The sequence below is a fragment of the Urocampus carinirostris genome, chromosome 3 (assembly GCF_059441175.1).
Source record: "Urocampus carinirostris isolate Australia breed hairy pipefish chromosome 3, RoL_Ucar_1.0, whole genome shotgun sequence".
NCBI classification, from domain to species: domain Eukaryota; kingdom Metazoa; phylum Chordata; class Actinopteri; order Syngnathiformes; family Syngnathidae; genus Urocampus; species Urocampus carinirostris.
In genome coordinates this window covers 30,420,637-30,436,478 of record NC_142351.1, presented here as the reverse complement: position 1 = coordinate 30,436,478, position 15,842 = coordinate 30,420,637, and the positions used below count along the sequence as shown (strand labels likewise).

At 37.4% G+C, this 15,842-nt stretch overlaps 2 protein-coding genes across 3 annotated transcripts; one reads left to right on the top strand and one right to left on the bottom strand.

Annotated features, from left to right (window-relative positions):
• Nucleotides 1-745: 745 nt before the first annotated feature.
• On the bottom strand, nt 746-14,155 carry lipt1 (lipoyltransferase 1). 2 transcript variants are annotated; one of them, XM_088331389.1, is made up of 4 exons: nt 14,084-14,155; nt 6,763-7,315; nt 5,285-5,506; nt 746-2,065 (listed from the first exon to the last, which is right to left on the bottom strand). In XM_088331389.1, exons 1-4 carry the CDS (start codon nt 14,153-14,155, stop codon nt 1,653-1,655), a joined length of 1,260 nt encoding a protein of 419 aa, XP_088187515.1. In that variant the 3' UTR covers nt 746-1,652. The 2 variants fall into 2 exon arrangements, with proteins under 2 accessions (XP_088187515.1, XP_088187514.1); XM_088331388.1 differs by lacking the exon at nt 14,084-14,155 and adding an exon at nt 7,977-7,999 and having other exon boundaries at nt 6,763-7,322.
• LOC148369393 (uncharacterized) lies at nt 10,504-12,410 on the top strand. Its single transcript, XM_088331392.1, has 2 exons — nt 10,504-10,990; nt 12,266-12,410. The coding sequence occupies exons 1-2, from the start codon at nt 10,826-10,828 to the stop codon at nt 12,401-12,403; spliced, it is 303 nt and encodes a 100-aa protein (XP_088187518.1). The 5' UTR covers nt 10,504-10,825; the 3' UTR covers nt 12,404-12,410.
• Nucleotides 14,156-15,842: the final 1,687 nt, after the last annotated feature.

Genomic DNA, 15,842 nt, shown 5'->3' with positions numbered 1-15,842 from the left:
TGTTTTTTTATTCTCATTGAATTAGGGTCGAACACTTAAAAAGGTGAGAGAAGTTATGTTCTTTTAAATGATTAGCGTTCATGTCTTGACCAGGAAGTGACGTCACATTCTTAATTCGTGTCAATTAAGAAATTTATGGTGGCCCTGAAATAATTTTATGATTACAATTTGTGGGGGCCAAACTAAAAAAATCAATCTATTTTGTTGTAATAATGCCTTTTCGCCACTTTAGAATAATGCAACAACAGTATGTTTCACAATACTGTATGGGGGTATTGTTCTTTGATTTTAACCCGAAACTATTGGATCCGGGTATATAAAAATGTGTGGCTTATTACATTTCAAAATAAATTTGGGTGGGAATGAAGAGTTGTGCAAATTCTACGTGATTAATTGAAACGGGAAGACGGCAATTAATTTAATAATCGTGGTTACGAAGGCAACTCAAAATATTTTCAATTATTTGAACATATAACACAATGTTATCCTCTTTCACTTGATTAAGGGGTCCACAAAACTCAGGACCTAGGCTGTAAACATTTTAATACCCCAAAATGGAAGCTAATACAGTAGTATTTTAATCTACGAGGGTTCAACAAATCATCAAATTTACATTATAAACACACTTTTAAAAAATCAATTAAAACAGATACTGTTCAGAAATTCAAAAAATCTGTTCTTAATTTAATAATCTCTCATAATTTTCTTTTATTTTAACATAAAACTTAAATACAAAACGTTCATGTCAAATTGTGTTTATTCTATTAGAGATCAATAAATCACTTGTTAAAACAACAAGGAATGAAAACTGTGGGGGAAATGGTAAATGGTCAGGATTTATATAGCGCTTTCCAAGTCAATGAAGACGTCCCAAAGCGCTTTACAATGTGCTTCACACTTACCCATTCACACACTTAAATCAGTCACAACATTGAGGAACAATTTTAAAAAAATAATACAAGGTTCGTGCAGCTTTTTTCATGGCCAAATAAGAGCTCTTTTAAGGGTTTTCAAATCCTATTTTACAATCTATCCAGTACCATATAATGAAGAAATCCAGTGTAAAACACGTATGTTCCACAGCCACAAATGTATCCGTGATTCATATATGCAATTTTTAATCTTGCATGTGCATTTATCAAGACAAATGATTTTAGATCTCGAGTGAATCGCAAATATACTTGTGGATCTGAACAATGTGTAAATATTTCTGAGACAAATCTCTCCCTATATAGGTGTTGGGTAAAATTACGGTAACAGGTAGCTTACATTTTCAGTTTCAGGAAGTTGTTCCTGTTATAATTTGCCACTAGGAAACACTACCTTAATTTTTTGCATGGCCTATAATAAATGTCTATTATTGATGCGTAAGCCTAGCACTTGTTTAGGTGTAGCATGCACCAGTCGTCTTGGGCGCGACCTGTGGGGAGAAATGATGCAATGGCAAAGCAAAGCCACCAGACAGCAGTTTCGGTGTCATTCCAAGCAGACCAGAGGAAAAATGGCAACAAGTATTTACAAGAACTGCATAGAAAATTCAAGCACTTTTAAATCCTTGAAAATACAAACTTCAAATTCAAGCATTTTCAAGGATTTCAAGCACCCGTACAAACCCAGTTAATAAAAATCTACTACTACGATTTGCGTTTCATTTAGCCCATGACAGCCAATATGGCATCACACAGTCTTCGCATTCTCCTCTGCTTTTCGCCACTCTCGCAGCGAAACAACATTGCAAAAGCTGCGGCGGTGCTTTGTGGACAAAATCGTTGTCCCTCGAGCACGTCCTTTAGCTCGTTGCTTAAGCTGCGCGGGAGCCAGTCAGCGGGAACATTCAAGTGACAGTTTTCAATCGCACCGTGCTTGACTTCTAAAAAAAGCTCACAAGTGCGTACAGCTGAAGAAAAATCGTCTGTCATTTTGAGTAAAGTCTGAACGCTGAATTTTGGCGTCTTCCCAAAGATCCAGTCCCATCCTTGCAGCTCTGCAGACATGCTGCTGAGCCCAGGAAATGACGGGCCATCAGTGGGATTCACCAAGTTGATTACAGCGCTGCCGCCAAACTCTAATGAGGTATGAAACAAGAAAAATACAAAAAAATCTAATGAAAATGGAGGGTAAAATGGTTGAAGTGGCAACAATAATGTAGGTTGAAGGATGTTTGTTTGTGATTTGATTGTCAAAAAGTTGATATCTTCAACAGTCAAGTTTGGTTTAGATGTTCTAATGATTTTTCAGAGGTGGGTCTACAAAAATATGAAAGCCACAAGTGATGCAATTCATATTGTACAATTTGATAGTCATTATTTCGGAACAAAATATTGTTTCCCCACTATCAGTATGGTCACGCACCTTCCATCAATGCTGAGATCTGGCTCCTTTCTGACAAGCGAGATGACGCTTTAAACCAAAAAATCAACAGCAACCAGATGATGAAGGTGCTTTATATAAGTCAGATCAGGAAGCTTTATCTGCTATTGGTAATCGTGGAAACCAGTACTATCTGAAGAGGGACAGGTGCCAACTAGCTGTACTTGCCAAAGACACACTAAAGCAGGGGTGGGCAAACTATGATCCACGGGCCACATGCGACCCTTTAGGCTTTTTCATCTGGTCCACTAATGCAAAATGATCAAAATATAAAACAATATATATAATAGAAAATAGACTACTACTAATAAAAACATGTTTTTTAGTGCCAACTTTCTTCCCATTGTACCCTTTGTGTGTCAACAACCGAAATACCACAGCAGAAAAAAATATACAAAACTAAATATCAAATTTAGTACCTAAAACATATAATTAATTGTTTTGTTTTCATTCAGAAAAAAAATACTGTATGAATATTACAAATATTACAATACAGTAATATTACCCCAGAAATACTACAAAAATACAACTACAGTATAATTCCAAAAACACTAGAGAAATTGGACAAAAATACTACTTTGAAAATACGACAAAAATAGTCTACAGAAATACTACTAAAATACTATTTTGGAAATTCCTCAAAACTGCTTCTTAAGAGGTACTACAAAAATACCACAAGAGTAATACTATAACTCAGGCAAGCCCAAATCCTAGCCCGAGTGCCCGTTATGACCAGTGTTTAAATTTTTACTGACCCGCGGCCCCGGTCATAAAATTAATAATATGTAGCCTGGATTAGTACAAAAAATAAATAAATCACCATTTCACCAGATGGCAATACCCCATTGGCCACCTTGCCCTTGGCTTTTTGTAAGAATTTTAGCCCAGTCCATTTTCGACATGGCGACTGTATTTAAAAAAAGGAAAGTTGACAGTGAGGACCGCCTCTTTTAGGACATGTGGAAATTGGAGTATTTTTCACTGAAATCCAAAACAACTGCGTCTGCCTAACTTGCCAAGAGACTGTGGCTGTTTTCAAAGAATATAATATCATGAAACACTGAAACACAAAACACGCTACTACAAAAAGCTAACTGGAAACGAACAAAGTTCAAAATGGTGAAGAAACTGGAGGTTCTTTAAACGGCACGGCAGTGCTTTTGCACAACAGCTTGCGAGTCAAAAGAAAATGTTATAAAGGCGAGCTACAAGGTAACAATGCTAATCGCCAAGGACAACAAACATTAGTGGAAGGGAATTTATTAAAGACTGTTCAAAGAATGTCAGGCTGAATAGTTGTCCCTGACATATTTTCAGCGTACCAAGTCTGGCCTGCTTTCCGAAAAGTTTGGACACCCCTGCTATAATACAAAACCATTTTTTTAGAAAAATATTTCTACAGAAATGCTCCGACAAGTATGACAGAATACATTAAAAAATACAACTACGGAAATACTACAGTTAGGGTTAATTTATATTCTTGAAATACAGTACTACAAAAATAAAACCACAGTGAGACCACAGAAATACTACAGTAATAGTGCATATATAAAACAACAAAATTACTATAGAAATACTACAGAAAACCAATAAAAACACCACTTAAGTACTACAAAAATACCTCTATGTCAAGTCATACTTGTATAGCCCTTAATCACAAAAAGTTTCAAAGAGCTGCACTGACCACAATTGATGGACAAACTACAACAATACTGGAAAACTACAACTAAAGTAAAATACAAAAATACTACAGATATACTAGATATACAACAAAAACATACTATGGAAATACTACAAGATAAAAGTACAGTAATACTACAGATGTATAACAAAAATATGACTATATAAATACTACAAAATTACTACGATGGAAATACCCCAAATATACAGCAAAACTAAAACTAAAATAATAGCAAAACATATTACAAAAATACTACGGATTAAAAATAAACCCTTCCAATAGATAAATACCACACTTCTACGAAAGAAAATCTACAAAAATACTACTGCAGAATTAATACAAAAATAGATAGATAGATACTTTATTCATCCCCTAAGGGAAATTCACATTTCCAGCATCCCTGAGCTACAAATACTACAAAAGGATACAGTAATACCACAAAAATACTACAAAACCAACCGCGGAAACACTACAAAGATACAACTACAGTAATACTACAAAACTAAATATCAAATTCAGAGCTTAAAGGAGGGACTATTATTTTTCATTATTATTTATTCATTATTTTGCTTTAATTGTGAGTGTTCCAAAACCAATATGATGAGACTAATCATTTTCAAAAGAAATGTAACAAAATCGGATAGGTCTCCAGGATTGGCCCCTTGGTCAAATGATTTAACCCTGACTCTTAACAGTTGCCCACCCCTGCACAACAGGACTTATAGGCCTTACGACCCTGGTAGTTAAGGGATCTATGAACCATCATAATAGTATTCGAATTTTTTTAAGCCGGAATAAGGGAATTTTTTCTGGCCAATTTTCCATTTTATATTGTAAAAAAATTGGTCAGTTTTTACTGTTAAATAGCGTAATTTATTTGAACTTTATAAGCTGTAAATTGGGAAGGCACCATATTGGAGACAACTGAACTACACTTCATTCAGCAATATGTAGTGGTCAAATAATCAACACTTTCCCTTTAAGTTTGTGTTTTTCAAACTAATAGGCAGTTTCATTCTCATAAATTTGAATTTGTTCTTACATGAACATTTTTGTATAGTTCTTATTAATATTCATCACACCTTTCCTTTAACTGTAATACATTTTGTCATTTTTCAATCTCAAACAAGAATGTATAGTGAAATTGGTACATTGTTATGCTTTCTGGACTTTGTCTTATACCCTGATTATTTTTTATTATTTTTCAGTGTTTAGAGGATTTGTTGTGTGTACCTGTACTGTACTGATCTGCTAAGGCATCAAGTAGTTCCTCCCATGTAAGTGTGGGATCGTAGTCCACCAAGTTGGCCACAGGCGAGGGCACACTGGGTGTGGCATTGCTGCACACACCCCGGCAGGACGACTGCAACACAGGGGAAAGGGTGGCGGTGTTGGCCGAGTGCAGGAGGGTGCAATGATGGTAGGACGACTTTCGACTTATTCTCGAGGCACTTCCTGGGGGCAGAGGCAGTATTTTAGTGTACTTAAAAAAAACACCTTTGTAAAAAAAAAAAAAACGCAAAAGGCTGGGATGTTTGTTGAACTGTGCAATAAGATTTCAAGTTGATTTTCGTTATATTTCGAAGTGAGGAAGTTTCCAAATGAAGACTGAGCCATTTAATGGCTCATTTTTCCATCCCTACAATTGTATTGTTAGGCTCACTTTTGAGTTGCAATTTCACACTAGTTGGCAGTATTGTAAAGGTAAATTGGCTACATAATTAGAGCCATCAATATATTGATTAAACGCAATAATACTTGAATTTTGGTAAGAATTGATAAATTAATATCGTCTGAATAGGGTCACAAGTATCCTAATGCACCACTCCCTTAACAAGATAACTTCATATGCTGATGTACATATCACAGTAATCCCTCACTGTATCATGGTTTACTTTTCACAGTTTCGCAACTTCGTGGATTTTCAACATGCATTGTTCTGCATTCTGAGCAGATAAACAGTCACTTTTTCTGCCGATGCATCAAACACGTTGAGTTTTAAGTTGTGCACATACGTAAAATAGCTTGACTACAATACGTACACGCCAAACTTTTTCAATTTTGAGTTTCTATCTGCCAAAAAGTTTTACTTTTCCACATTCCGAAGGAAGGCAAAAGCATTTCTACGCCCCACTTTTGTTTTCCAATAACATCCACACGCCGGTGACAAAATATCATCTGAAGTAAAAAAGTGATAGTGTCTTGAATCAATAATGCATTATACTGTAAGAGCAAGACTATTTTTAAAAGTATAATTGGACAGTGCAGACGTAAATTGTAAAATAAAAAAAAACGTTTATAAAGAATGTTGGCGTCTTCTCAAAGAGCCAGTTCCATCCTTGCAGCTCTGCAAACATGCTGCCAAGGATTACTGTATTATTCAAGCACATTGATAATTTAGTCATAAGCGGACAAAATACAGATTATACAAGTTCCATGCCCAGAGGCAAGATTACAATACTTGAATTGCTCGTTTGGTTTTTGACGAGCTGGATATCAAAAGCTTGATAATCTATCAAATGTGAGCTTACAAAGACAATGAAAAAATTACGGACTGTAAAAAAAAGCTAGTGTTTAGATTGATAAAGTGAAAACTGTATTAACATGAAATTTGGTTTGACCCAGATTTTAATATTATATGACTGTAAATTCTCATAAATTCTGATGTAATGTTTTCAACTTGGAAAAACGACAACATTTTGCAACACTACCTGTGATTTTATAGTGGCCCTTGAGCAAAATGTCGAACCTCTCAGTGCTTTCAACATCCAGTTCTGGCCGGAGACGTTTAAGTGCATCGGTGATGACCTTCAGGTTCCTCTGTCGGTCATAACCCTTCTTTGAAGTAAAAAATGTCAAGTTCAGGTTCCCTAGGTCATGGAAAACAGTGCCTCCACCACTTCGCCTGCGGGCTAGAGATATCCCAGTAAGTCTCATGAGCGGGAGGTTGCACTCCTGCCACGGATTCTGGTGTCGCCCAATGACCACAGATGGCATGTTGCGCCACAGGAAAAGAATGCTGCGATGCTGCAGGTCTACGTTGGCCTCAATCCAGTCCTCTAGGGCTAGATTCTCATAGACGTTGGTAGACTGGGAGTAAAGGACAAGCCCACCTTTGCTGCTGTCAGTCACTATAGTGCTGCAGGTGCGATTCACCCAACTGAGTCTTTTACAAGCGCATATCTGTAAAAAGCCTCTGAGGTAAGGCATTGTCCCTCCGATGTTTAACAAGTTAGGCATCACTTCCACATAACATTGCGTTGTGGAATGGCTAAGAACGAAAACAAAGGTAAGCCATTTGTAGCTTAATGGTTAACATGACACACTTGAGCAACTGAGACAGACAATTCTCATGCAATGCTTTTTCACATGCAAAATCACTCCTGTGACTGAGAAACAATCCTAAATAGGAATGTATGCTTGTGATACAACCATGCTAATATTGCTAAATGCTGTGTTATACCATTTTTAACATTCCATAGCTGATTTTCACTTTAAGTTTTCTACAGGCCTTTTAGGAAACAAACATATTAACCTTTGAATTAAATTTATTAGCAAAGCATTACTTACAATGAACAATTGAAAGCCCAAATATAATCTTGCTGTATTGCCATTGGCGAACTAGTAGCAAAGCGCCCTTTAAACGATATGAAATAAAAGCTTAATATTTGTTACACTAATACTTTTTTTGAGGGGGCGCGGTTGCATGAAGACATCACCGCGTCCTTGGAAAATACTACGTTGCTAAACCCAACGTTGAAATTGCTGCACATCGAGAGCAAAAATTAGCACAAATTGTTTATTATATTATACTGCCCCAAAAAACAGCAATAAATGATCTTTAGAGGCTACTAATAAAACCAAACACGACTGTCACATGCCCATTCAACGCATTGAAGTCGCCGCTTATTTATTTTTGTCCTACCTGTTGATTTTGTCCGTCGCTTTAAAGCTGACGTGTAAAACAGATGCTCACCAAATAGTTCTGCCTTTAAAAGATGTCGCAATGGTATAGTGAATTTCACCCAGGAAAGAACAACAACACTTTGCTACACAAAGAAAAATAAATGTGCATGGTTGTCGTCTAAAACAAAAAAGAGTTTTTAACGAGTCCAACAATTTTTTGAACGTTGTTATTAGGGGGTGAGCGAGACTTGGAATTTTGGTGAATTTTGATCCGATCCTAGTAAACGCATGGTAGTATCGATCAATACCGACCCGATAACGACACTTTTTGCTTGGAAATTATACCCACCCTCTTTGAGTGAGTTTATAATAAACATAGACACAGAACATATATCTCAGACACTAAAATGTTTCATTTTTGTAATTAGATAATTACATTGCAAAGTTTAACAATAAAAAATAAATATAACTATTTCTGTAACAACTGTTTCAGAACAAAAGCCAAAAAAGTCAAACAAAAAAGCAGTGACTGAAATACAAATGCTTTATAACAATGACACATACAGAACTAAAATACCTTCCATTTTACAATGTTTTGAAAGTAAAGTCAGTACTGTAAATAATCTTATCTCTTGCCATGTGACAACAGATTTACAGGTTTTAGATAGATAGATAGATACTTTAGTCATCCCCAAAGGGAAATTCACATTTCCAGCAGCATCCCTGAGCTGAGAACAATACATTAATAAAGCAAAAAGAATACAATATACAAATGCCCAGTGTGACGTGCAAATGTCCACTGTAGCGTGTTATATAGAATAACTAAATAGTGCTACACAGAATACATATTGCAATAAGATTCGGTAATATGCAATGTAGGTGGTGTGGTTTACTGTGGGCTTTTACTCTGCCGGGTAGAGTTAAAGAGCCTCATGGCATGAGGAAGAAAAGATCTCTTCAGTCTGTCCGTAGTACAAGACAGTGACAGCAGTCTGTCGCTGAAACTGCTCTTCTGTCTGGAGATAATGCTGTGTAGTGGATGCGATGGATTGTCCATGATTGACCGCAGCTTTTCCAGTGCCTGTCTCTCAGCTACAGTTGTTAGGCTGTCCAGCTCTTTGCCCACAACAGAGCTCGCTTTCCTAGCCAGTTTATTGAGACGAGAGGCATCCTTCTTCTTGACGCTGCCTCCCCAACACGCTGTCGCATAGAAGAAGGCGCTTGCCACCACTGTCTCATAGAATATTTTCAGGAGCTTTTTGCAGATTTTGAAGGAGGCCAGCCTTCTGAGGAAGTAAAGTCGGCTTTTCCCTTTCCTATATAGAGCTTCTGTGTTGGCAGTCCAGTCCAGTTTGTTGTCCAGCTGCACACCCAGGTATTTGTAGGTCTGGACAAATTCTACACATTCTCCTTTGATGGTTACAGGAACCGGGTGAGTTCTGGTTCTCCTGAAGTCCACCACAATCTCTCTGGTCTTGGTGGTGTTCAGGTGCAGGTGGTTTGCGTCGCTCCATCGGACAAAGTCCTGAATCAACAGGGTAACATTTTTGTTTGCAGCTTGTTGCTCTCTGCAGGGTGAGTTTTTTTGTGCGTTTACGTAATTTTTGATGTTGCCACAGTAGCAGACCACATTAGCACACAAATGACATTTTGCTTTATCCCTTTGTGTAGTTGAAAAAAAGTCCACACATGCTTCCTGTTGGGCTCTGTCAGTTTTAGCTTTTGGGGTGGGTTCACAGATTTGGCCCTCCCTTCTGCCTGGCAGGTAGCCATATAGGAACAGTTGCAAAAAGGGGGCCTGTCAGTCACACACTCTGGCATAAACTTAGAGAGATGCCGAGGGATCTGTGTGAGAGAGAAGGGCTGTGCTACATACATATAGAAGCGGCAGTTTGAGAAAAGTGGTGGAGGAGTGTGGTATTGATCCCAGGACAATAGTATCGATCACATATAAAAGTGACGCTTTGAGAGAATTGCTGGAGTGAAGTATCGATCCCAGGACATCCGTAATGATCGGATCCAATTACGTGTTTGGTATTGATTATATTGATATTTTAACCGACCCGCCCATTTATTGTGTTTATAACAATTAATTTTTATGTCCGTAGTGAGTGGATGTGTTCTCGATGCCCATTTTTTTTTATGAGTCAAGGCTTGGAAGATAATCAACTAAGTCCACCAACAAATTTCCTTACTTACCGTGTACAAAAACATTAGACCTGCTCTCAACAACAAAAAAGTGGAACAAAAATCATTCCAGAGGTCCAACTTGCGTTTCTAACTTTACTTGAAAATGAAAATAGAATCTCTGCTATGCTTCAATTTGTTGATACAGGTGCATTCACAGTCAGAAGCTTCCCCCAGAGACATCTGAGGACGCTGTCACTGAGTACAAAGAAACCATTGAAAAAAAAGATCCAAGTTTGTCTCAAAGTTTACGTACTACACACAAAAAACAAGCAAGGTTTTGTAGTGAATTTCTTATTTTGTCTTACTTGCCAGGGAACCTCAGACTCATAAATAGTTTTATGGCAATGGGATTGTTTTTAATCAAGCATACTGAAGAGGTTTCCCACATAGATCATTGACATAACATTCCTATTGACTCAGTGACAAGTTTTTTTGTTTATTCTGTAGAACAAACATGGAGAACTTCGTAGAAATTCAGAATGTTTTAATTGGGAGAAGATGCAAAGAGTGGAAGGTCGAAGAGGGGGCAAAACATTCGTACATTCTTGGGCTAACCTGGAATTTATTAAAAAGCCAACAAATCTTTAGCTGCAGGCTACTAATAAAGTTGGCCACCCCACTCCAAAGGTCGTCTGTTGAGGAAGACAGAAAACAACAAGTTTGCAACAAAGACAAGCGATGGGAACCCAGGAAACGCAGCAGAAAACGTCTAAGGAAGTATATTTTGCCATACTACCGGATAAATATGAACCTTTGATCGAGGATGACGTAAAGCAGGAGAAATCGGAGGAAAGGTTGAAGAGAAAAGAGAAGAAAAAGAAGAGGAAAAAGAAGTATGTTAGGGTAAGAGATTATTATATTTTTGTAGTTAGGTCCTGGATTTTTTGCTCAATTTGAATGAAACAAAACATTGAATTTTAATTGGAACAAGCACCGTTCATTTAAAAAGAGGTAATAAGATCAGCAACAATGCTTGGATATGTAGTACAAGGTTTGTTCACTAAAAGTGTGTTAAACATATCATTTTTTTATTTCATACAAAGCAGATGCAAATCAAATAGTTACGGCGAAAACTCAGATAGAAATCTTTACATGTAGCTAAGCTGCCAACTGTTAATGACTCTTTGTACTTTTTTTTTTTTTTGTCGATCACCGAGCATTAGCTTGTTTTGCCTATTCTGTCCATTTTTGTTGGGATAATACAGAATTGAATCAGATTTTTCTTACAAGTCTCTAACAGAAACAAATACTAGAGAAATTCTGTTCAAAGGGACAGCCTGTATTATTTAGCGCCCCAAAATGGTATAAAAACGCATTATTAAAAAAAAAAGCCACCATTTATTTAAATAGTAAGCAAAAATACAAGAACTATCATATAAATGTGCATTTATTTTAAGTCCCTGTAGGTCAAGATTTTTTTTACTTTTTTATCAAGAGCCTCACCTAGAGGGAGTTGACATAATTGTCACGCCATCTTGCTGCTACTGGTACTCAAAGACCAAAAACCTCACGAAAGGCTCGACAAAGAAATGAATGGAAAATAATGGTCCTATTGAGCCTTTGTAGTTTGTCTTGTTCCTTGTGCTGTTAAACACTCATTTTTGGTTGTTTGAGATACAGCGAGATTTAGAAGTCAAATAATACACTGTTCCTTTATTAAGTCAGGTCACGCTCATGCATGCGCAACTGAAGCAAGCAGGCAAGTGAAACGTTTGAGTTGTTCAAAGCAAATGATCAAATGTTTGATTAAAAAAGGGACATATTCATTTTCTATTGTTCTTAATGACAGTTTTTGTTTGTAAATTAAAACATTTTTTGTGTATCTTGAGTGTTTGCAGCTTATTGGATGAAAAGGTCCCTTTATAAATCAACAGACAATGAAACACAACTTGAGAAAAAATGAAAAATATTTGCGTATGTTACGAATATTCTTCATGTATTGCGGAGGTATCAGATTTAAGACTCTATTGGCATATACAAATATGAAATACATCTTTTTTTCTCAGTGACCTGGCAAATTATTTCAAATCAATGCCGAGCTGCCCCACTCCTTGTATATAGTATTAGTGACCAAGATATGTCAACAGTCTCACTACCTGGATATATTTTGTTCTGCAGAATGTCAAAAAGGCCTGCAGCTTCAGCTGGCGCTGCCTGGTGTACGGTCTGCAGACCCTGGCTGGCTCTTTCTCCACACCGCTGTCAGCTGTGGCCGTAGTAATGGAGCAACAATGGGGAGAAAGGAGAAGAGCATGAGTAGCCCCTGCTTGGACTCTTTCTGTCAAATGTTTGAAATGTACAACTTAAAATCCTATATGAATTCTGACATCAATACATTAGTGCAGGGGTGTCCACACAAGAAAACAGGCCAGATTTTGTAAGATAAAAATGTGTGCGGGTTGACTATTAGCCTGGCCTTCTTTGATCATTCCTTAATAAATTCACCTTCAGTTAAAGGGTTTGCAGTGCTTGACCATCATGTAGCATTTTCATTTGACTCGCGGGGTCTCGTGAAAAGCGCTGCAGTTCCGTTAGAACAACTTCCATTTGCTTCACGTGTCAAAGCGTTCATCTCCAGTTAGCTTTTTGTAGTCAGCATGTTTCGTCTGGCAGTGTTTCTTGATATGATATTCTTTGAAAACAGTCACAGTCTCTTGGCAAATAAGGCAGACGAATGTTTGGGATTTCAGTGAAAAAAATACCCCAATTTCTACCTGTTCTAAAAAAAGGCGGCCCTTACAGTGTACTTTCCTTTTTTTATTTACGGTTGCCAAGTCGGAAATGGGGTGAGCTAGAATTCTCACAAAAAGCCAAGAACAAAGTGGCCAACGGGCTAATGCCATCATCTGGTGAGATTGTGATTTTTAAAAAAAATTGGGGGGTACAAATTTCTTTTATACTGCTGTCAACAGTACTGGTGAGCCACAAATTATTCATTTTATTAAAAAGAAACTGCGGGCCAGTAAAAAATTGAACACAGGCAGTAACTGGCCCCCGGGCTGGACTTTGGACACACCTCCATTGTGCAATTGTTTTATCAAACTGTTTTGTGTTTTATCATTGTAAAAACACTTTAAAGAAGTTATTATACAAAGTACTTTATACTGGATTGTGTGAATGAACGAATGAATCAATGGATGAATGAATTAAAGAAATGTTTTTACTATTCATGGCAGTTTGACCTACTTTCCTAATCCTTTAATCCCCTATAGAACACTTTTTGCGGGGTGAAGCGATACGAATACGGATATAGCTGCTTCTTTTCCATTCAAATTAAATAGGCGTTCATGTAAAGGAAAAAAAACCCCATCACATTTAAACTTTCGCCATGCATTGACAAGATTGATATCACAGTTAGTACATGAATTAGGAAAAATCATCTGTGAAAAAGGCTAGCCTTATTTATGGCAAGAGGCATGATATCCAAGATATGAACTATATGCCAGGCACTGGGAGGTATCCCCTCCCACTTTAATCTTTTAAAGCAAGGGTCTCAAACTCAATTGAGTTGGGGGCCACTGAAGCTAGGGTCCGGGTGAGGTCATATGGGGTTTACCCCAAAAACAGCACTGATAAGAACATTACGCTGTTCTTGAAGGAACAGTGTTTTATATTTATCCACTAGATGTTACTGTAATGTGTAGTGCAACAAGAAATTAGTACAAGGAAGACTACAAACTACGGAGCGTGAAAAAGGGCAAAAATCACTCCTTTTCTTCCAATTTTTTCCCAGCCTTTCACAAAGAAAGACAAAAATAAGGGACATATATATATATATATATAAAGACAAAAATAAGGGACATATATATATATATATATATATATATATATATAGGGCAGCATGGCGGCGCAGTGGTTAGCGCATGTGCAGCACAGTTCATGTCTTGGGAACCTCCTGCGTGGGTTCAAATCCAGCTCCAGACTTCCTGTGCGGAGTTTGTATGTTCTCCCCGTGCTTGCGTGGGTTTCCTCCGGGCGCTCCGGTTTCCTCCCACATTCCAAAAACATGCATTTCAAGTGAATTGGCCGGTCCAAATTGTCCCTACGTCTGAATGAGCGAGTGAGTTGTCTGTCCCCGTGTGCCCTGCGATTGGCTGGCAACCAGTTCAGGGTGTCCCCTGCCCACTGCCCGATGATTGCTGGGATGGGCTCCAGCACCCCCGCGACCCTACTGAGGATAAGCGGTGTAAGCTGATGAGAGATGGGAGATGAGATATATATATATATATATATATATATATATATATATATATATATATATATATATATATATATATATATATATATATATAAAAAAGATTAGATAATATGGGAAGAACTAGGAAAAGAGGCAAAAAAGGAAAACGGAAATAAAAAGATAAGTAGGGAAAGCAATAGAATAAAAGGAAAATGGATAAAAAGAAAAAGTTATCAAAGAGAAAAAAGAAAACAAATTTTCTCTCTTAAATTCTTTTCAATTCATTTTCCCCATTTTTCATTTTTCTTATTTTTTTCTTTTTGTCTTATTTCTTGTTTTTGTCATTTTTCTCTTTTGTCCTTCTTTTCTTGAATTCATTTTTGTTCTCTTATTTATCTTCTTTTCAAAAGTAATGAGGTGCATTTTGGTCACTTTGAGGCTCCATATTTTGTCTTCTTCCGTTGTGCTATTAGCACTTGATTTCGGTGGTATGGCAGAGTACAGCGACACCAAGTGGGGAAACAATACACACTGTTTCTTTAACTTTCATATTAAGGCTGGGGCCTCAAACGATTATGGCCCCCAACCTCGAGTTGAGACACTTGTTTTAAAGGGATGTTGTGTATTATTGGAGCACTCTTTGTTGATGTATTTTGTCGTGCACTGAAAACAAGTGCTAGATATCACAAAAAGTAAACAAACTACAGACCTTAAGTGACCAAACCGCACCATCTTTCTTTTAATTTTTTGCCAAGCCTTTCGGCAGGTTTTTGTTTTTTCAAGGTACCTGTAGCAGGAAGATAGCAGACAATGTCAGCTCCCTCTAGGTGAGGCTCGTGTTAGGCCAATAAATGCAAATTTCTTGGCCGAAGGGTATTTAAAAAAAGTGAGTTTATGAGAGCCCTGTGACTTTGTGGCAACCAGTTCAGGCTGTCCCCTGCCCACTGCCCGAACTCAACTGCAATGGGCTACAGGACCCCCAAGACTCCGGTGTCGATAAGCAACGCAGCAACTAGATCACAAGTGTCAAACAGGCGGCCCGCGGGCCAGATCAGGCCCGCTAAGGGATTGAATCCGGCCCGCGAGAAGACACTCAGAGAAGCGCAAGAGAAAAACAAGCTGCAGGCTGAAATATGTCAACTTGATGTAACCAAAGCAAGGTGTCTCTCACAAAAACACTGTACTTGTATTTATTTCTCTCTCTTTTCCACCCGTTTTCTCCCACTCTCCGTCTCTTTCACTCTGTGTCTCTCTTTTTCTCTTCCTTTGTTCCTCTTTGTCTCTCTGTGTATTTTTAACTTTTTTTGCTCTTCATTTGCTTTTTTTTTTTTTTTTAACTTTTTATTTCTCACACCCATTTTTGACAGAGGTTTGATTCCCCCATCTTACATCAACACAAAATATATACACTTGACACACTCATAAATAACAGAAGGAACAACAAAGAACAAAAAATGTTATTAATAGAAAATAAGAATAAATGCTCATACAATAAATCCATCATTTGCTTTTTTAACT